Source organism: Talpa europaea (assembly GCF_964194135.1).
Source record: "Talpa europaea genome assembly, chromosome: 11".
Taxonomy (NCBI): domain Eukaryota; kingdom Metazoa; phylum Chordata; class Mammalia; order Eulipotyphla; family Talpidae; genus Talpa; species Talpa europaea.
Genome location: NC_140078.1, coordinates 76485106 through 76506152, shown reverse-complemented (window position 1 = coordinate 76506152; position 21047 = coordinate 76485106). Strand labels below are relative to the sequence as shown.

At 40.7% G+C, this 21047-nt stretch overlaps 1 protein-coding gene across 1 annotated transcript in view; it reads left to right on the top strand.

The window, feature by feature from the left end:
- ENTPD3 (ectonucleoside triphosphate diphosphohydrolase 3) overlaps positions 1–18264 on the top strand; it is a gene marked incomplete at both ends in the record, with an annotated part of 30939 nt that extends 12675 nt beyond the window's left edge. Inside the window, 7 exons of the mRNA XM_084247793.1 lie at positions 8223–8373; positions 9541–9700; positions 10539–10772; positions 13876–14148; positions 14318–14428; positions 15125–15262; positions 18028–18264. Of these exons, the coding sequence (XP_084103919.1) occupies positions 8223–8373; positions 9541–9700; positions 10539–10772; positions 13876–14148; positions 14318–14428; positions 15125–15262; positions 18028–18264 (1304 nt within the window). The remainder of the gene's footprint in view (positions 1–8222; positions 8374–9540; positions 9701–10538; positions 10773–13875; positions 14149–14317; positions 14429–15124; positions 15263–18027) is intronic.
- Positions 18265–21047: the final 2783 nt, after the last annotated feature.

Here is a 21047-nt window from a genome sequence, read left to right as displayed (position 1 = left end):
ATGTTTTTGCTTCTGTCCCACCTCCGTTTTATGCATGCTTCTAACCTTCTGTCTCCAAATTGGAGTAGAAATTTTCACTTTGTTTTCTTGGGGTTTTGAATCCCAGTATCCCATGAGCTTGTGAGTCAAATCTCTTTTTCCCTCTAGGAGGCTTGAGGAAAGTTTGCAAAATAGAGCCTCTGGTGACATGCTCAGATAACCCAAGTTTCAACATTCTATCTTGTTCCTAATCAGCCTCTACCTGGAAACCAGCTCTAGCAGTATGTATTTTATTTGCTTCAAATTAGACTACATGATCCCCTTACTATCGAGTGGCACGGTGGTTTGAAAAGCTCCTTAGTTGGTTCATTCATTCATGTATTTGACATTTATTTATTGGGCATCTGCTCTTTGCCAGGAACTGTCCTTAACAATGGGAATTCTAAAATGAATAAAATATAGTGTTTCTGCTGTTACAGAACCAGTGGAGGAAATGCACAGTAAATAAGTGGGCATATAATATGTTAGGGGGAGCAGTTCTGTGTGGAGAATCAAGCCAGGTAGATGTGTAAACCGTGGCCATGCAATTTTAGACAGGATCATCAGGGAAGGGAAAAGAGGGTGATGGTTAAGCAGAAACAAAAGTGAGATGAGAGGATGAGCCTTGCCAATGTCTAGGGAAAGAATATTTTGCACAGAGGGCATAATAAGGGGAAAGACTAAGAGTAGATGCTCACATTTTCTAGGAATAGCAAAGGTGCCAGAGTGGCTGGAGCAAAATGAGTCAGGGGAAGAGAGGTAATCAATAAGACCAAAGCTGTAGCCAAGGTCAGCTCATGGAAGGCCTTGAGATATAAGGGGTTTGATTTTTCCTCAAAGGAACTTTTTTCTAAGTATATTGCCATCAGGAGATCCTGATCAGAGAACTAACATTTGATGACTCATAATATTAACAGATCTCTCTTTTTGATGTGAAACAGTCAGAGGCTAAGATTCAGAGGGAAGCCAAGACTGTAAGAGCAGTCCAGATCAGGGATGATGCGATGGCTTGGCTTAGACTTGTGCCCTTCAATATGGGGTCATTTTGCCCCACAGGGTGCATTTGACAGCTTTTGGGTACATTTCTGATTATCACAGCTGGGATTGGTGGTGCTGCTGGTATTTAGTGATAGATGCCAGAATATCACTAAATGTTGTGCAATGCAGAGGACAGCACCCACGGCAAAGAATTAGCCAGTCCAAAAAGTCAGTAGTGCCAAAGTTCAGAAACTCTGATAGAGAATGGTCTGGGGGGATGGGGTAAAAGTGCTCAGGTATGAGAGATATTTTTAAAGTAAAGCCAAAAGATTTTATGAATGATTCCATGGGAGCTATCTGGGTTGCTGTTGCCTGGGGCATTAGTTCTGACCTGAGTGACTGTGTGCGTGATAGTGCCACTTCCTGTGAGTGGAGTACACTGGGAGTAGGGTTGGTTGGGGCAGGGCAGGGATTAAGGAATTTGGTTTGGGGCATATTATTGGAGATGCCTATAAATCATCTAAGTCAGGGAGTGGTAAACTTCCTATAAAGATCTAGATGATGAATATTTTATACTGGTTGGCCATATGTTCTCTTTCATGACTACTTAACGGTTTAGCATGAAAACAGCCACAGATAATATATGGACAAATTAGCATCTGGGTATTTGAGAAAACTTTGTTTATAGCCCCGTGTCATGAAATAATCTTAATTTGATCCCCCCCCAACTATTTAAAAATGTAAATATCATTCTGGGTTTTTAGTCCATATACAAATATAGGTATCAGATCAAAGAATTCACTCACTTATGAGCTATGTGGCAGTGTTCAGTTGTCAGATGGGGCAATTCTGAAGTTTAGGGGTGGGCTGGTGATGGTGCTTAGATGAATAAAGTGGAAGGTGAGTAGATACTGTAGATGTCTGTCTGGGCTCCTGTAACAAAATACCTTGAGCTGGATGGCTTCTAAACAATAGAAATTTACTTCTCAGTTCTAGAGACTAGGACTTCCATGATTGAAGACTTGGGTGTAAGTGACTTCCTAGATAGCCATATTTTTCTTATATCCACACATCGCTGAATGATCTAGTGCGCTCCCTGGTGTTCCTTTTATAAGGACACTGATCTCTTCATGAGGACTCTGCCCTCATGACCTAATCACCTCCTGATACCATTACCTTGGGGGTTGGAATTTCAACGTAAAAAATTTGGGACACAAACATTCAACCCAAAGCAAGGACTAAAGACATCCTACCACACACCAATATTTGGAGCTTAGAGAGAGGAGGAGGATCTAGCAAAGAAATTTGGAAGGAATAGTCAGGGGAGAGGAAAATTAGAATCCAAATCCAGAGTATCTGAAGAGAAGGTTTAAGAGCCATTAGGTGACAAACTGCTGGAGACATTATAACCTAGCAAGTTAGACAGAGATGCTATGCACATCTAGAGTTAGTGCTTTTGCCAAAAAAGTAAAATCTGGATCTGGTCACATTTCTAAAATTAAGTTTGTAAAAGTTACAAGAGATACACAAACGTGTTCAATGACATCTCAGGATATAATCAACAAAATCTAAAATGAGGGAGAATGTCCATTACAAGTGACTTAGAATCATGCTCTTATGTGACCCCACCACACCCACCACCTGGCTGCAATCACTACATGCCTCTCTACATCCACTCTCTCCAGTGCTCTAGATCATTCAGCAGTGTGTAGATACAAGAAAAAGATGGCTATCTAGGAAGTCACCTAGACCCAAGTCTTCCGTCATGGAGGTCCCAGTCTTTAGAACTGAGAAGTAAATTTCTATTGTTTAGTTGCATAGAGTGGAATTTCCTCAGTGACCCTTCTGTCGTGGTCAGCATTGGTCTGTTGGCCTCTGGCATCCAGGAAGTGTTTCAGTTTTGCCCCAAGTCACAGGTTCCTCCGAGTCCAGTGGCCCTCTGGGCTAGGCTATCCTCTGGGCTAGGTTATCCTCCCTGGAATGAAGCAGGGAACTTCTTCTGATGCCATCTTTCCAACTCCTTCTATCCTGATGTAGATATTTTAATAAATAAATGACAATAAAGAAGAAGGAAGTTGCTGGAGATTACATGAGTCTTAAAAGAGAGGCCATCCATGTGCAACCTGTGGGCTTTTGTGCTTGATTCAAACAAATTATAAGAAAAGACAAAGTTCAAGCCATTCTAAGAAATTTTGAAAGGATGGGATATTTAATGATATTAAGGATTTGGGGGGAGGTGATGAGATATTATGCTCACGTTTTTAAAGAAGTCCTTATCTCTGGGTCTCCTCGGTGGTGCAGCGGGTTGAACACAGCGCTGTGAAGCTGTCTGCAGCCTCTGCAGCGCAGGTTCAATTCCTGGATGGCTAGGGAGATTCCCACATGGCGCAGCAGACCTCTCCTGTCTCACCCACTGCTCCCCTCAGCAGTGTATCTCAGTCAGTCTGCCTGTTCTGCTCCTTGCTCTGTCTCTGGTGAATCCTCTCACCCTTCGCACCTCTGGCCTGTACCCCGGCTCTTGTATAAAAATAAATAAATCTTTAAAAAAAAGTCCTTATCTTCTAGAAATATACACTGGAGGGTTTACAGATATATTGATGTAATGCTGGGATTTTCCTTACAAAAATCCACTGGAGTTGGGAAAAAAAAAGGCGAGTGCAGATGAAAATAAGATTGGGTGTCCCTGATTAGCTGAATGATGGGAAAGTAGGGATTCATTTTACTAGTTTCACGAAAGAGAATTCAGAAGCATATCAACACCAACTTGTGACATTCAGCATGGTCTTGATGAGGGTAGTTTTATTGACCTTTTGGGAAGAAAATGAAGAAAACACTGTCAAACATCCTATCACATATGAGTTTGCCTGTGCTGTATGTTAATTTCAAGAACTTAACCTTACATGTTACTGAGAGGGTTGTATTTTTTTAAACAACTTTTTAATTATAAATATAATAAATTTTTATTAACTGAAAATCATAAAATATGAATATATAAAACCGTTCGTAATCCCACTCTCCTGAGGTGAGAAAAATACTGTTTTTAAAGTATTTTTTATATATATAAAAGAAATTACACACCTACATGCATGTGTATTATATACACACATAACACACATGTGTACATTATAATACACACGTGTATTATGCATGTGTTATGTACCTATAATACACACATGTACTATATGTGTTATATGTACATATATTGTGTGTATATATAATACACACATGTACACATAATAAAGACTAAGTTATGATATGTCATCACATCCATGGTTTATTTTATTGTCATCTATGTGTTGTGGGAGGCCATTCCCCTAAGAGGGAAGGCAGCAATAGGGATTCTATCGAGGTTGGAGGTTGTCTGTGCTTTCCTGCCACAGATAGCTGAGTCAAAAGGACCAGGGCATGAGTCTCGAGAAGTTTTAAAAGGATGCCTGGGGAGAGAGATTCTTAGACTTGCTCTGCTCTCCTCATCTCAACACAACTTTTTTTTTAAAGATTTATCTATTTATGCATACAAGAACTGGGGTACAGGACAGAGATGCGGGGAGGGGTGTGTGTGTGTGTGTGTGAGAGAGGATTCCCCAGAGACAGAGTGGGGAGCAGAACAGGCAGACTGACTGAAACACACTGCTGAGGGGAGCAGCGGGCGAGTCAGGAGAGGTCTGCTGTGCCATGTGAGTAACCTCCCCGGCCGGCGGGGGCAATCGAACTCATGCTGCAGTGGCTGCCCACAGCTTCATAGGTTGCATCTTAACCCCTTGCGACACCAGGGAAGCCCTTCAACACAACTTTTATTAGCAGAAACAACAAAGTTACAGAGCAAGATATAGGATGGGCAGAACTACAGAACAGTGCTTCCTTTTCTCATTTCTAAGTATTCAGCATATTTCTAGCACACATTCACCACCAAGGTTATGCATTATCCAGTTGTTCTTTCCTCATGCTGTTTCACAGACACAAGAACATCCTGATCTATACACGGGCCAGTCTTCCAACCCATGCTGACCAGTCTTTTAGCCATGCCCAGTTTTCCAGCCATGGCCCTGATGATTTCCTTGTCTCAGCACTTCACATCTTAGGGGTCCCCAACACTTTTCCAGCACTGTGGATGAAATCTGCATACTTGTGTGTTATAATGGACACTTCCAATCAAAACTTGTAACTTGTAATAATGTTTCCAGGTTTTTTATAATTTATGGTAGTTGAAGAATTGGGTGGAAGTGGAAAGGGCAGTGGAAGAAGATGGTAGTTTTATCAATTCAAGATAGACCAAGAAAATTCACAGAGGGGTTATTTCCACTTGGCCCTTGTTGTCTGTCCTGTACTTTTCCTTACCTGATCTGGGAATTGTATAAAATCAGATCCTGGACTAGTAGAATAAAATGAATTACATTCACTTACCCATATCCAATGTAACTATGAAAAGCGATAAAGAATATCTATCTATATTGCTAGGAAGTGATCACTAGGAAATATTGTTAAGTGCCAGAAAACAAAGTAGAAAAAAGTGTATAGCTACCTTTTATCTAAATGGTGGGATCATACAAAATGTATATATTTGCTTATATTAAACGAACCATGGATAAACTTTTAAACTAAATTATGAATAGGGAGAGGCAGCTAGATGTCTCTGAATAGATCTAGTTTTGTAGATTTGATTTTAGAATCTCATAAGTATTTTAATAACTACGAAACAAAGTTAAGTTTTAATAACACAATCCTTAAAATTCAGTAGTAAAATGAAATAAACAAACCTAACTTTATCATGCAGAAAGAATCTTTTTAAATGATTCAGTTCAGTAATTTAACTTACATGCTTCATAGGACATGCCCTAAGGACAGAAAGAACTTTTAAATGTCTTGAACAGTTTTTAACAAACATAAAGTTGGTGGTGGTGCTGGTATTGTCAGGTTGTTGTATAGATTATAAAATAAAGCAAAATAAATCTATTAAGTTGTAGTTACTGGGAAACAGCATAGGAAAAAGAAGATATAGAAGATCACAGAAGCTAAGTGAAAAATGTAGTTTTGAAATAGAATTGCCCACAAGAATGCCTGGTGTATTTTCTCTTGAAATGAAGTTGTCAGGATCTGTCTTCTGAAAAAGGCTTGCAATGAGAGCTCTCCCTGAAGTCCATGTTTTAGAAGCTGAGTACCATTGCTCAAAAAAAGAAACCAGGACCCTTAGAGAAATGACTGGTTGTAGATCTGGGCAGGAAACGTGAAAGGTCATTCATTGATAAATCCTAGCATAACAGAAAGCCAGGAAGCTTTCAGAGGTTTCTGGAATTGAGTCAGAAGGACTAAGGAGCCAACTCAACTAGAGCTCTACCAGCCAAGAAGTCGCCATCAAGAAGAATAATAACTGCAATGAACTGAAACACATCAAATATATCTTTAAATGCATACTTCCTAAAAAAAAAAAAAAGCAAAATAAGTAAGCAAAATCTCTCATTGGTTAAAATTAGGAGAATGCTGGAGAGGCAATGTATATTTTTTAAGCTGGTAAATAAAGAGAAAGAATCCAGCACTTATTCTGCCTTCCTTGTATAAACTACTTACTGTAGGGTAACGAGTTAGCCACGGGAATGGTTTTCTCTTATAAAAGCATTTTAGGTAATAAGTGAAGGAAGAATGATGGAAATAAAATATCACCATTGCATAACCCTCAGTGGACTAATGGACCTAAGTAATGATCCGTGATGTGTGCTAATACACAAAAAGAGACACAGGTAGACACTGGTGCTTCCTGTTAGAAGTGAACACTAACCCCTATGAAATATCTTTTCTATTCCAGTTTGAAAAAGTTCAAACCTGAACCTGAGTAAGCCTCTGCCTTCAGTAACCAATTTATAGGGAAAGCTGGGTCCACAGTAACAGATTAAATTGAAACATGGGGATGCAATCAGTATATTTTATATATTTATTTATTTTAAAAGATTTATTTATTTATTTATTTATACAAGCACTGGGTACAGTCAGAAGCGCGGGAGGGTGAGAGAATTCACCAGAGCCAGAGCGGGGAGCAGAGCAGGCAGAAGGACTGAAGTACACTGCTGAGGGGAGCAGCGGGCGGCAGGAGAGGTCTGCGCGCCATGCGGGACCCTCGCCCTGTGGCCGGGGCTTGAACCACCGCTGCAGAGGCTGCGGGCAGCTTCACAACCCAGCGCTCAACCGCTGCGCCACCAGGGAGGCCCAATCAGTATATTTTAGACCATGGGAAACTATCAGACAAATGAAATGGTAAGGAAACAATTTTAATTATAAGGGAAAAATGAACAGGAGGACAGAACCTGTAAGTCAAAGAGTTTAAGGGAAGCATCAGTCTATTGCAATGAGTGGAATTTATTTGGACTCTGATTCAGAGGAACTAAAGAGAAAGAGGTGGGAGAAGGAAGGGAGGAAAGATGAAATAGGAATATGGAGGAAATATGCATCTTATTATAATAAGGGATTATTTTTAATGTTTGTAGGTATAATAATGGGACTATGATTCTGCTTCTTTAAAAGGATTCTTGTTTTTTCATGATAAATATTTACCAAATGAAATGACCATGTCTGCACTTTGCTGTGTAGTAAGAAAATGGGAGAGTGTAGATGAAGCAGCATTCGCTTGTTGTTGAAGCTGGGAAATGATGTGAGGGTTCATTATACTATTGTTCATACTTACGTTTGTATTTGGAATATATAATTCTAAAATGGAAACTTTCTTTTAAAGCAGGTCCTGGCTTAATGTTTTTCACCTTTGTGATCCCTTCCTTCTAGAGTTGAGACTTGAATTGACTTAATGTGACCACATGGGATTTATGTGCATACTCATTGCAACCCCCTGCAAAATTCCACTGATTTCCAAAGTTGATTTGTTTTTTTTTAAAGATTTATTTATTTATGCATACAAGAGCTGGGGTACAGGCCAGAGATGCGGGGGGTGAGAGGATTCCCCAGAGACAGAGTGGGGAACAGAACAGGCAGACTGACTGAAGTACACTGCTGAGGGGAGCAGCGGCCGAGTCAGGAGAGGTTTGCTTCACCATGTGGGTTTCTCTCTGGCCAGCGGGAAATCGAACTCGTGCTGCAGAGGCTGTGGATTGCTTCATGGTGCGGTACTTAACCCCTTGCACCACCAGGGAGACCCCAAAGTTGATTTGTTTTTTAATTTAAAAGTTGTTTTGCTCTTGTGGGTTCCTGAGAAGGCTAAGGAGTGCTCACTGCTTGTTCTTCAGGCCCTGGGATCGCTAACTATAGCTGGTACCCTGAAAACATCCCCAGAGCCTTTGATGAATGCACAAAAAAAGTCCAGGAGCACATTCCAGCCCACTTCCATAACTCCACCCAGCTTTACCTGGGGGCCACTGCTGGGATGCGCTTGCTAAGGTAAGGGCTAGAATGGCAGGAGACCATGTGACCAATCAGCCATGAATGTGTTGAATCTTGCCAAGAATCTAATTCTATTTCTGCAAGTAAATTCCAAAGAAAGATGCTCATATTTTGCCATAAGTTTAGGCTTTAAAAATTGGTAAACTTTCAGTCTGTATTTTCATATCCAGAAGCAGCTCTAAAATTTGATTTCCTCTCCGTTGGTGATTTTTGTTTTTTAAAGATTTATTTATCTATGCATACAAGAGCTGGGGTACAGGCCAGAGGTGTGGGGGGTGAGAGGATTCACCAGAGACAGAGTGGGAAACGGAACAGGCAGATTGACCGAAGTACATTGCTGAGGGGAGCAGCAGGCGAGTCAGGAAAGGTCTGCTGCGCCATGTGGATTGTTCCCTGGCCAGCCGGGGATCGAACTCGTGCTGCAGAGCCTGTGGATTGCTTCATAGTGCAGTGCTTAACCCCTTGCACCACCAGGGAGGCCTTCCCTGGCTTTCTTAATCCATGATGAAAGGAAAATAATCTCTTGAGTAAGCTTTTTTCCATAGGGTAGGACGGCATCCAGTGATAGAACAACACTGAGTTATGAGTGACATGATACTGCTGTGTTGCCACTCCAGGGTCAGCACAGAGAGCCATGGTGGCAGTCATATCCTCTCCCAGGGATGACCTCTGAGAGAGCAAAGAGCGAACACTTGAAAACAGCCTTCTTCCTTTCCCCTTCCTCCTAAACTCGCCTTCCTTCTGGATTGGTGAAATCTCCTTAGTATGTTGCCTCAGAGATTACTTATGCCAATCTTATGCCTTCACCAATCACCTTCTGCTGTTTTGAGTCAGAGCATGGATGATTAAGCAGGAGGCTTTTTTTATTAGCTGGTTGCTAGAGAGTGGGATAGGAACAGGTGGAACAGAGGAGAACAAGTAGTATTTTTTACTGCAAGCTATTTTCCTGTATGACAGTTTCACAAGTAACAAGTGCATTCTGCCTTCACGGTTGCCTGGGAGACTTCCATTTGCAAAAGGGGTTGCCATATATTGTACATATCTGAAAAATTATCCCTGCCAACATGGGTTTGGGGTTTGAGGGATACATTTTCACCTGAGTGTGATTATTTTAGGATTGTGTTGTCTAGGCATTCAGCTTTTTGTGTTCTGTGCCTTGCATAGCTTGCAAAATGAAACAGCATCTAATCAAATCTTAGTAACCATCAAAAACTACTTCAAGTCCCAGCCCTTTGATTTTCGGAGTGCTCAAATCATTTCTGGGGAAGATGAAGGACTATATGGATGGATTACAGTCAACTATTTAATGGGACATTTCCTGGAGGTATGTGAAAAGAAATTTATAGTTTTCAATTTTGCTGTTTGTCCCATCCCCTACATACGGTAGCTTAACAGAGGTGCATGCCAACCAAGGCATATGTCCTATGTCATTCCTTCACATAATGCATAAGGGAAACACCTACAAAGACTTGGGTTTTTAAACTTGGGTCATAATCAGGACAAAATGATCAGGGAGGAAGCTATCACTTTGGAGATGAGAAAATCTAAATCTAGCAATAGGCTACAGGCCTTTTGAAGGATGGTTGGAGAATGACCCTTCCAAGAAGTTCCAGAGCATCTGGAATTTAAAGAGCCCTCTGGAAGTCTGCTTCCAATTCATTCCATGTCCTCAGGTCTCCTTATACTTCCTGATCCTTTGGTGCAGAGGAAAGCTGACTCCAAGAGATAATCAAAACCTATTTTGTTCCCCCCAAATATATTTTGGAAATTTTCATTAATTGCCAACTGTTAATATTTTGGAATTTCATAGAAAAGTCCACATTTCTAGCTTCTCCTGACCACTTCATCCCTGCAAATTTGGAAGAGCTGGTCACAGAGTTTGCATTCCTATATGGAAACAACCAATTAGAACAGTCTAGTTCATGCACTCTCCAGTTTGTCACAGTCCCCACAATGCCCTATTGTTTACATCTAACCTGCTTCACTCACTTATGTTTCCTGTCCAGCCCCTATGAGCAGGTGAGTTCACCACTCCTGAAATAAAGGATAAATTTGGCCTTATGTATTTCCCATGTCATACTTTTTAGCAATAAGAGATGGGTCTCGGATAGAGAGCCCTGGGCAGACATGGTTTTTGACCTTTTTCTTTTCCCACTATGCAGAAGAACCTGTGGAATATGTGGGTGCATCCAAATGGAGTGGAGACCACAGGTGCCCTGGATTTAGGTGGTGCCTCCACCCAAATATCCTATGTACCAGAGGAGCAGATGCCGCCAAACACCAATGACAGCATACAGGTGTCCCTATATGGCTATAAGTACACACTCTACACACATAGCTTTCAGTGCTATGGCCGGATGGAGGCTGAAAGAAAGCTTCATGCAAAACTTTTTCAGGTACCTGCCCTGGGGCGTGACAAGTATTTCTGTGGGGAGAGTGCCCTACCTTCTGGAATCTGTCCTTTCTCCTCATATTAGAAGGTGGATGGAAACAACAGCATTCTCCAGTTTTCTTTTGGGTGCAAGCCCTCTCTCACTCTCTTGTATTAACCATTTCCAGTATATTTTAGTCAGAAGTTCAGGGAAGCTCTTGAACTCCAAATGTTTTATAAATGATGCAAGGCCTAGGGTCCCTTTATGGATTCAGACTGTTTTAAGCCAATAGCTAAATAAGCCTTAGATTTTTGAGACTTTCCTGAGTGCAGACAAAATAATAAAAGAGGTCACTAGAGAAATGCTTGCTGATGGAGAAGAAGGCCAAGCCCTGTTCCAGGCTCAGCCTTCATTTAGATTGGCCCTGTATTAGGCAGGTTTGATACCCTTTATGTAGTGAGATTTTTGGAGGGATTTAGAGATTTAAAGGTGAAATCATCTTCTTCCCAAGGTAGAGAGGTTAACCTCTTAAATGTGACTGGCTCTTCAGAGTGTGTGTGTGTGTGTGTGTGTGTGTGTACATACAATACAATGTTTCTAGAAGAATGACTATCAATGTACCCAACAATCTACAGTAGAGAAGCGAATATTCCCAATGAGACAGGTCTGGGTTTGAGAACGCAAGTCTCAAAATGTGAGCCCAGGACCTGGTGCAGCCCAGTCTTTCTCTGTGGTTAGTCAGCACACAGGGACAGGGCTATTTCTGCATCTTGCCTGGTAACCTCTGGATGCCTGAGAGGGTGACTCTGCTTTCTGAGTTTTCTGATTCAGGTGAAGGGAAGGATCCAGGTATGATGAGGATCACTCACAAATGCATGTTCAGATCTGCTTTACCAACACTTTCATGTACCAAATATGTGTTGCCAAGTCTGGCTTGGAAGGTTCATGTAGATCACTGCCTTATGAACACTGGCTGAATAAATCCCATATGTCTGTGTCTCTTTCCTCATCTGTCATGTAAGGGGCTACATAGTGCGGTGAGTATCTACCGAGCTAGATACTTTGCAAATTATTTTATTAACATGATTCTAGTCATTCCAGAGTTCAAGTCTTACTCAGATAGCATTTAGGCATTAGGGACATTCATTTACTTTCTTTCCCTCTTCAATATAGTTTCCTGGTAATATATGTTCTGTAAAAAAAAAAATAATATGAAAATAGCAACACAAAATATAAGTAATAAAAAATATTAATCACTATCAACATATTGTTGTATTTTCTTCATTTCCGCCCCCCCCCAAGCATGAGAAGTATATTTACTAATTTGGCTTCACATGATTTATGTAATTTGATATTACGCTTTTTTCCCCACTTTACCATATGTCATGAGAAATTTTTTTGAATTATTTTCATGGGTGTATGATATTCCAAATATCATTACTTGGAAAGAAAAACTATATTGGTCATTTTATCATAAAAGAAAGTACATTTTGTTGTAAAATGTCAAACTCTGCAAAAGGTATAAAACTATACAAATGGCAAAAAAATGAAAGAACCTCCTGCAAATACTATTCACTGATTAATTATTAATTATGTTGTTCCGTGTTTTCCAGGCCAAAATGATTTTATTTTCCTTAGTACTTAACATTTTATAATTCAAGCAATCATTTCTTTCCTAATGGACACTAAGCAATGTTCTGTTTTGCTGCCATAGCAAATAGCAATAATATAAATCTTCTTATACATAGAACCTTAATGATTTAATACTATATGATAAGTCAAAGAAGAAGTGTGTTTTTTATTTAATTGGATAAATAGGGAATCTTCAGATTCCCACCAATAATGTTGCTATGACTTTTTGCAATCTTATAATTTCAAGGATTCCAAGGACATTTGATTAATCAGTACTTGATGTTGAAGATATATTTCTGGCTTTTCCATTCTGTTTTATTCATTATTTGTCCATTCTTGAGCCAGTATTATGTTGTTCTAGTTGTAACAGTTTTTTTCCTACTCTCAGACATTTATTTTGAACTTTGAAATCACTTTGAGTAGTAAAAAATATTCATTGAGAAAATGATTGTAGTTGTTAGTGACTCGTTAGTTTGGTAAGAATTGCCTTATTAATTATATTAAGAATTTCAATCCAGAATTATAAAATATCCTTTCATTTATTTAGTTTTTGTTTTATATCCTTTAATAAAACTCACAGTTTTCATCATTGGTCCTCTACCTTTCTTTTAAATATAATTTTTTTTAAAAAATCTATTTATTTATGCATACAAGAGCTGGGGTGGTGTAGGCTGGAGTTACAGGGGGTGAGAAGATTCACCAGAGAGAGCGCAGGGAACAGAATAGGCAGACTGACTGAAATATGCTGCTGAAGGGAGCAGCAGGTGAGACAAGGAGAGGTCTGCTGCGCCATGTGGGTAGCTCCCTGGCCGGCTGGGAATTGAACTCGTGCTGTAGAGGCTGTGGATAACTTCACAGTGCTGTGCTTAACCCCTCAAAGACATTTTTAAGTAAGAAAAGCAAGGTACAGAACAGTGTGTAGAGGGTACTGCCATTTACACTTGGGGGAAAAAAAGGAGAGGGGAGAAGAAAATATATTTGCATCTGCAACACAAGAAGTATACACAAGATGTAGGTAGGATAAGCAAAAACTGACAATAGTGATTACTGCCAGGGAGGGAATCTGGTGGATGAAGGATGCAGAAAGGAGATTTAATTGTCATAATATACTTATTTGTACCTTTCGGGTTATTTTATTGAATATTCTATTCAAAATAATCAGTCGTTCTAAACATAACTTGTTTTTTCATCAAAATGGAGTTCATAAAGCCTTCTGTACAGCATCGTGGTAAAGGCTGGAACAGATCATGTGAGCACCTAGCATTGTGTGTGGTGTGGGGTAACTGTTTCTCACTCCACTTTGAGTTCTCTATAAACAACCTGCAAGTTGCCTTCACTGACACAGAACATTTTTTTCTGTTTCTCTTTTGGTATCACAAAGTAGTGACAGAACTTACAAAAGGAAAATACTTGGTTCCTCAGTATTTGCAAGGACACGCAAGAAGTACCATCCGAAAGACAAGTGGTTTCTAACACCTCACTTTTGCCCCTGCAGGAGTTTCCACACAAAGGCAATGTCCAAAATCCCTGTTACCCTCGGAATTATCGCCACAAGTTCACTCTAAGGGAAATATTTGACAGTGCATGTACAACTGGCATGAGGCCTGACAATTATAATCCTGATGCTACTGTGGTTTTGGAAGGAACTGGAGATCCATTTAATTGCAGTAAGAAGGTGGCTTCTCTATTTGACTTCAAAGCTTGTGATGGCAAAGAAAACTGTTCCTTTAATGGAGTTTATCAGCCAAAACTTAAAGGGTCATTTGGGGTAAGAGCAAAACCACTGGAAGATTCCTTTCTTCCCTTACTGAATATTTATTTCTCACCTTTCTGTTTCTCTTTTGCTGACCTGTTTCTCACTTTCCTATTCTCCACCGTAAGTCCTCCTTATTATACCCCCCTCTGAAACTAATTTCCTTGTGTACTCTTCCTTACAGGCCTTTGCAGGATTCTACTACACAGCCAGTACTTTCAATCTTTCAGATAGTTTTCCCCTGAAATCCTTCAACTCAAGCACATGGGATTTCTGCTCAAAGGAATGGAGTCAGGTCAGTATTTAATGAGGAAGGATCCATATCAATGAAAAATAGGAGAGTTAAGTATATTCTATTTGTGTGCATGTGTGTATATGTTCTGTAGTTGATTTTTATGCTGTTCTCCTTCCACCATATCTATAAAATGTAGACTATTGTAGATTCTAACCACACACACATTGGTTAGAACAGTGTTTGGCACATAATAATTACTCTAAACTTACAGGTTATTGCTACTGATATTGTATAGAGATATTTTCATATTTTATGGTATAATTATTATATAATAGTTTTTATTATGAAAGTTAGAGGATACAATTACTTAAAATAGGACTGTTGATCCAAGGAGTTCTGAAATGTGGATTTTATTTTATTTTAAAAGATTTATTTATTTATTTATTTATTTATACAAGCACTGGGTACAATCAGAAGCACAGGAAGGTGAAAGAATTCACCAGAGCCAGAGCGGGGAACAGAACAGGCAGAGTGACGAAATACACTGCTGAGGGGAGCAGCAGGCGTGGCAGGAGAGGTCTGCGCGCTGTGTGGGACCCTCGCTAGTGGCCGGGGATCGAACCTGCGCTGCAAATGTTGCGGGCAGCTTTGCAACCCATTGCTCAACCACTGCGCCACCAGGGGAGGCCCTGAAATGTGAATTTTAGAACATGCCTGTCCAGGCTGCCTCTTACCAGCTTTGGACCTGCTTTTCAGCTCCCAGATCTGCTTCCCCATTTTGATGAGACCTATGCGCGCTCCCAGTGCTTCTCAGCCCACTATGTCTACCACTTGCTCATAAATGGATACAAATTCACTGAGGAGACCTGGCCTAAAATACGCTTTATAAAAGAAGTAAGTCAAAGCTCACATTCTTTTCTCTTCTTCCTGTCATAATAGAGGTTTTGAAAGAAATGCAGAAGATAAAAAGGTTTTGGTGGTTTAAATATGTTGAACAGAAGCTGATGTGATTTTGGTCACTTGTGGGCATCCCAGAAAAGATGACAGAGAATTGAGGGCGAGTGTTAATGGAGATACTTCCACATACTAAAGGATTGGAAGCTAATGGGCAGGACTCTGAACTTCACAAGGACAGGACTTGCTTTATCAGCCTCGTATTGCTAGCATCACACACGGGGTTGAGAGCCTGGAAGGTGCTCAGTAATACATAAAGGTGCTAAGGACATGAGACTTTTCTTGCTAAAAAGAACCTCCAAATATAACAATATTTTTAAAAATGATAGTAACTAGTTGCTTTTCATTTTATATAGATATCATATATTTATATACATATATATATGTGTGTGTGTTTGTGTGTGTGTGTGATAAGTCAAGTGTACTGACTTTAGAGCATGAGAGACTTCCTGCAACATTAAGAATTTTCCCCTGGAATGGGTGTCAGGGCACTGTAATTACTGTTAAATGTCCAGAATAATCTGAAGCTAGAGTCTCAGCTGCCACCAGAGCACCGTCACAAGAAGACTCTTTGGTCTCAGTCACCCTCTAGACCTTGTTTTCAGGCAGGACTCGGTCTTGCTGAAATCTTCACCCAGCAGTATACCCCCCAGATTTTGGGTGGGTTTTCTCATTTCAGAAACAGCTGATTAAAGCCTGAAGTCTCTCTGGAGTCAGTCTGTTCAATATTAGCTTTGACGATAGTAAGATTAAACCAATCAATATCCTACGTTAGGCCTGTGATGGTGTGCCTATGCATAAGTAAAATTGAATCATGTACAGAAAATAAGGATGTCTGGAGGACTGTTCGTGACATGTACTCTCTAAGCTCTGCTTCTAATGACTAATTAGCAGGAAAGTACATAAGGAGGATGGAGAAGGACTTTCCATTGAATACCAATTTGGATAGATACAAAATTCTAGGTTTCAACTTCCTTTCCTTCATTCATAAAGAATTTTATATCCGGCCAAAGTAGTATTCAAATATAAGAGCATAAGAAGACTTCAGAAGATTTACCCCTCAAAGAATTACACGGAAATCTTTTTTGAAGGAAGAAACTAAACAAGAAGAGAAATGCAGGAGCTATTATAAAAATATAGTAAGTGAGGATAAATAATGTCATGGCTTAAAATCCATATTAAAAAAGAAAACACTAAAGAAATGAAAGAGAAGAATCCATCCGTAATGACCCAGTATTCCAGGATAGCTAATATCCAATGTCATAGAGATGGGAAAGGAATCATGAGATTTCTTAGGGACATAAGAGGACCCTAAAATCCTCATCTTGTAAAGAGGAACATACAAATATCATTTTTAAGGCAAGAAAGGAAAAATGTATAGAAAAATAGCAGTAACTGAACTTTTTTAATGAGCTATTAGGAAAAGTCTAAATATATCATAATGGACTAAATCTCCCAGTTTAAAAAAAAAAGACATTGTCAGATTGGGTTTTCATAAGTCAAGTTTATGTGGTTTATGAGTTACACAGACTATAGGTATAAGAACTTGGAGACTTTTTTTTAATTTTAAAAAAAAATTTATTTATTTATGCATACAAGAGCTGGGGTACAGGCCAGAGATGCGGAGTTGAGAGGATTCACCAGAGACAGAGTGGGGAAGCAGAACAGGCAGACTGACTGAAATACACTGCTGAGGGGAATAGCGGGTGAGACAGGAGAGGTCTGCTGCACCATGTGGATAGCTCCCTGGCAGGCCAGGGATTGAACTCATGCTGCAGAGGCTGCGGATTGCTTCATAGTGTGGTGCTTAACCCCTTGCGCCACCAGGGAGGCCCCAGAACTTGGAAACTCTTGGACATACACCACCCAAAAGAAAACAGGGCTAGTAGCTACTTAGTCTCTGACAGAACATTCTTAAGATAAAGAGCATCATTTGCAATAGAGAAGATTACATCATGACTGAAAATTAAATTCATTATGAAAATTGCAAATTTGGAACTTTTTTTTTTTTTTAAGATTTATCCATTTATTTATACAAGCACTGGGTACAGTCAGAAGTGCGGGAGGGTGAGAGAATTCACCAGAGCCAGAGTGGGGAACAGAACAGGCAGAGTGATGAAATACACTGCTGAGGGGAGCAGCAGGTGACAGGAGAGGTCTGTGTGCCATGTGGGACCCTCATTGGTGGCCGGGGATCGAACTGACGCTGCAGAGCTTTGCCGTCCAGCGCTCAACCACTGCACCACCAGGGGAGGCCCGCAAATTTGGAACTTTTACCTGTATGATAAAACAGCCTCAAAACATGCAAGGGAAAATTTGTGGGACTACCAGAAGAAATGGATGAAGTCTTTTTCCCATTTGCGCTGATCCCCTGCTTTTAAAAACTGGCCCTGGATTGAGTAAACCACTCACAACAGTGTACTTTTTACTGTTAACTGTGCCCTCTTAACACTGGGCTGTGAGGGCATTGGGAGTAATTCTTCTGTTTCCCCTGCAGTGCTGAGGTCAAGTCAAAAGCCTCTATGGTCACAGTGACCTGGGCTGTAACCCAGCCTCTGCAGTGTCTGTACTCGGGCAAGTCCTTTGACCTCCTCAGGCTGGTTTCCTCTGGGTATATCATGCGAGGTGACAATGGTGTGCCCTGGGGATGAAATTCCAGCCAGAAGTCCTGGCCTGAGAACTGAGCCATCTCCTCTACTTCACAGGTGGCGAACAGCAGCATTGCCTGGTCTCTCGGCTACATGCTCGCCCTGACCAACCAGATCCCAGCCACAAGCCCCCTGATCCGCATGGCCCTGCCACGACACATCTTTGTAGGCATCATGGTCTTCTTTGCAACGATGACCTTTATGTGTCTGTTGTTTCTCGTGTACCTTTATGTATTAGCGAAGAAGATGAGCAGCTCTCAGGTTGCCTTCAACAGCCCCATGAATTCTGCGTGAGCATTGAGAAGGCCCTGCTGTAGCCCGAAGGATCCCCAGCCTGAGTTCCACCAGGCAACACAAGTGAAATGTCTTCAGGAAACACAACTAAAGTTAAATACCCAGATCATGTGCCTCTGGGATAAGGATTTCTGCCAAAGCACCTCTTGGGGAGTCCTCAGCTGTTCTGAGCGTATTGCTCCTCCAGAAACGCCACCCACTTGCTGACCTGTTAGGGAACAGAGGAGAGACAGGCCGTCAACTTCAGGCTTTTTATTCCGAGTGCCCAAAGAGGAAGAGTAGCTGAAAATATGACAGTTTAATGTTGAAGAATTGACCTCAGGACTCAGTTTGCACTTTTCATCCCTCAGTATTCCTCTTGGCGAGCTTGGAAACCGGCAGACACCCCTAAAACTTTTGGCCCAGTCACTTACCTCGTTTCCTTGCACTGGTCCCTAAGTAAGCAACGTTAACAATCCCATAAATGTTGAACTCCCTTAGGTTGGCAGAATATAGTATCTAGGAGAGAAGACTCCTTTACCCTGTGGACAGTGGCCTCAGCCAGGCTTCTGTCATGCAGGTAGAACTTGAAGGATAGAAACATACAGAAGTTCTCAGAAAAAATGTGGCCATTCCCAAAGCGGGGTTCCTGCTGGGAGCTACGGTCATTAGATTGCAACCTGCGTGCGTCATTCCGTCCTCACCTTCCCTTCACGTCACTCTGTCCTCCGATGAAACACACTCACTCCTACTGAGGCTGTCACATTCCAGATTGGATTTTGTTTGTTTTTGTTTTGTTTGCCTTTTCTGGGCTATTGCTGAGGACTATCTTTGCATTTAGCATGGTGTGTCTATTTTGCCCACTGTTCTCACAGGAATCTTTGACGTGACATCCTCTGCTGTTATTTGCTTGCCAGTTACTTTTCTGAATCATCTGCTTCTCTGCATAGTAGCCATACCTCTTGACTTTGGGGAAAGAAAAAAAGTTGTAGAAGCATTTTTACTCCAAAATAGGGTGAGAAAGAATTCTGGCAAGTCCCATGGCTACACACACTAAAAATGAACTTTATTTCAGATTGGTGTTTGTTAAATGAACACAGAATAAAGTATTATTTTGACTTGCAATGTGTGTTTGTGAACTTTTACACGGTGCTTTTTCTCCTAAGCACTCAAGGTGGTATTTCTGAGGAGCTTTAAAAGATAAGAAAATTTTCTTAAGAAACCTTTTCTCATCAATTAAGAAAATCATGCATTAGTCTCTCTTTCATTCTAGAGTTCAAAGTGCTTCACTTTTATAAACCCTTGGCTCTGTGAGATAATTGTGAAGAATATTTCTTTATCTTATTTGACATTCAAAGCTTCTGGCTACAACTTGCCTTTCACATCTTGGTCACCAACTGGAATGCCTGCCCCTGCTCCCCAAGTTGCACCAGGGTTCACATAGTTCTTTTTACCTAGACTGTGGGCCACCCTCCATGTACCCAAGTAACACTTACTTCCCAAGGTCCAATTCTATCTTTACTTCTTCCACAAAGCTTTCCTTGACACACGCACACCATGATCTGTCTCCTGGACCACTTCATTAAAAACTTTTCCATCCCTCAGTATTCTTCCCGGTAAGGAATAGATAATGTTCAAAAGCAGACAAAACTAAACACAGAAAGTAAACTCTAAAGAAAATCTAGGAGATTTTTACTCTTAAATTTGGGAGAAGATAGGGGTTGGGATTGAAAAGGGATAAACAAATACCTTAGTCTGCTAGGCTGCCATAACAATATACCATGAGCTGGATAGCTTAGACTATGGAAATTTATTTTCTCACAGTTCTGGAAGCTGGGAAGTTCAAGATCAAGATGCAGCTGATTCAGCTCCTGGTGAGTGCTCTTTCTGGCTGATAGGCACCTGCTTTCTCTAGAGTCCTTTGATGCCCCTTTTTATAAAGAAGCTAATCCTGTTGAAAGGGCCTCATCAAGACCTCATCTAACCCCAATTCCTAAAGGCTCTGGAGCCACAATGATGTTCTATAACTGGATATTCCATTTTGCTACCATTTACACACTCTGCATGACCTCTATGGCATTTAAAAAATAAAATATCTGGGATAACTGAAGGATTTGCTACTTGCTACCTATGTGATTTTCATAAATTTTTTCAATCTCTTTGAGCCTTGATTTCCTCATGTATAAAATGGGGATAATAAGTACCTCACAGGGTACATAAGAGAAAAGTTAGCACTTAGTACCTGGCAGAGTATAGAAAATGAGTAAGAGGGTGTTTTTGTTTTTGTTTTTTTAACTATTTCTTATTCGAGCTCTAAGTCTGTGCCCTGCTATTACTCTATCTCAGGCAGTTGAACATTGAATTTGAGATTCTTATTTTTGTTTTAAGGAGTGCTAAGCAAAACAAGCAATAAAAGGAGGAACAGGGTGTGCCAGCATCTGAATATTCTCTTCTATTCTAATTCTGTGCCTCTGTGCACTACTAATACTGAGGTCCGTACAATGCCAGCATGGAATTGGTCTTCACAGATGCTGCAGTTTTCCAGAAAACACTCACAAACTAATAAATGTTACAAACAACATTCCTCTTGTTAGTAGACATATGTAAGTATGCAGCATAGAAAATAGGCTAATAGAATGGGCCTCCCCTTGTGGCGCAGGCGGTTGTGCGCCATGCTGTGAAGCTGCCCGCGGCCTCTGCAGCGCCGGTTTGATCCTGGCCAGCGGCAAGGGTCCCACACGGCGAGGCAACCTCTCCTGCCTGCTCCTCTCAGCAGTGTATTTCATCAGTCTGCCTGTTCTGTT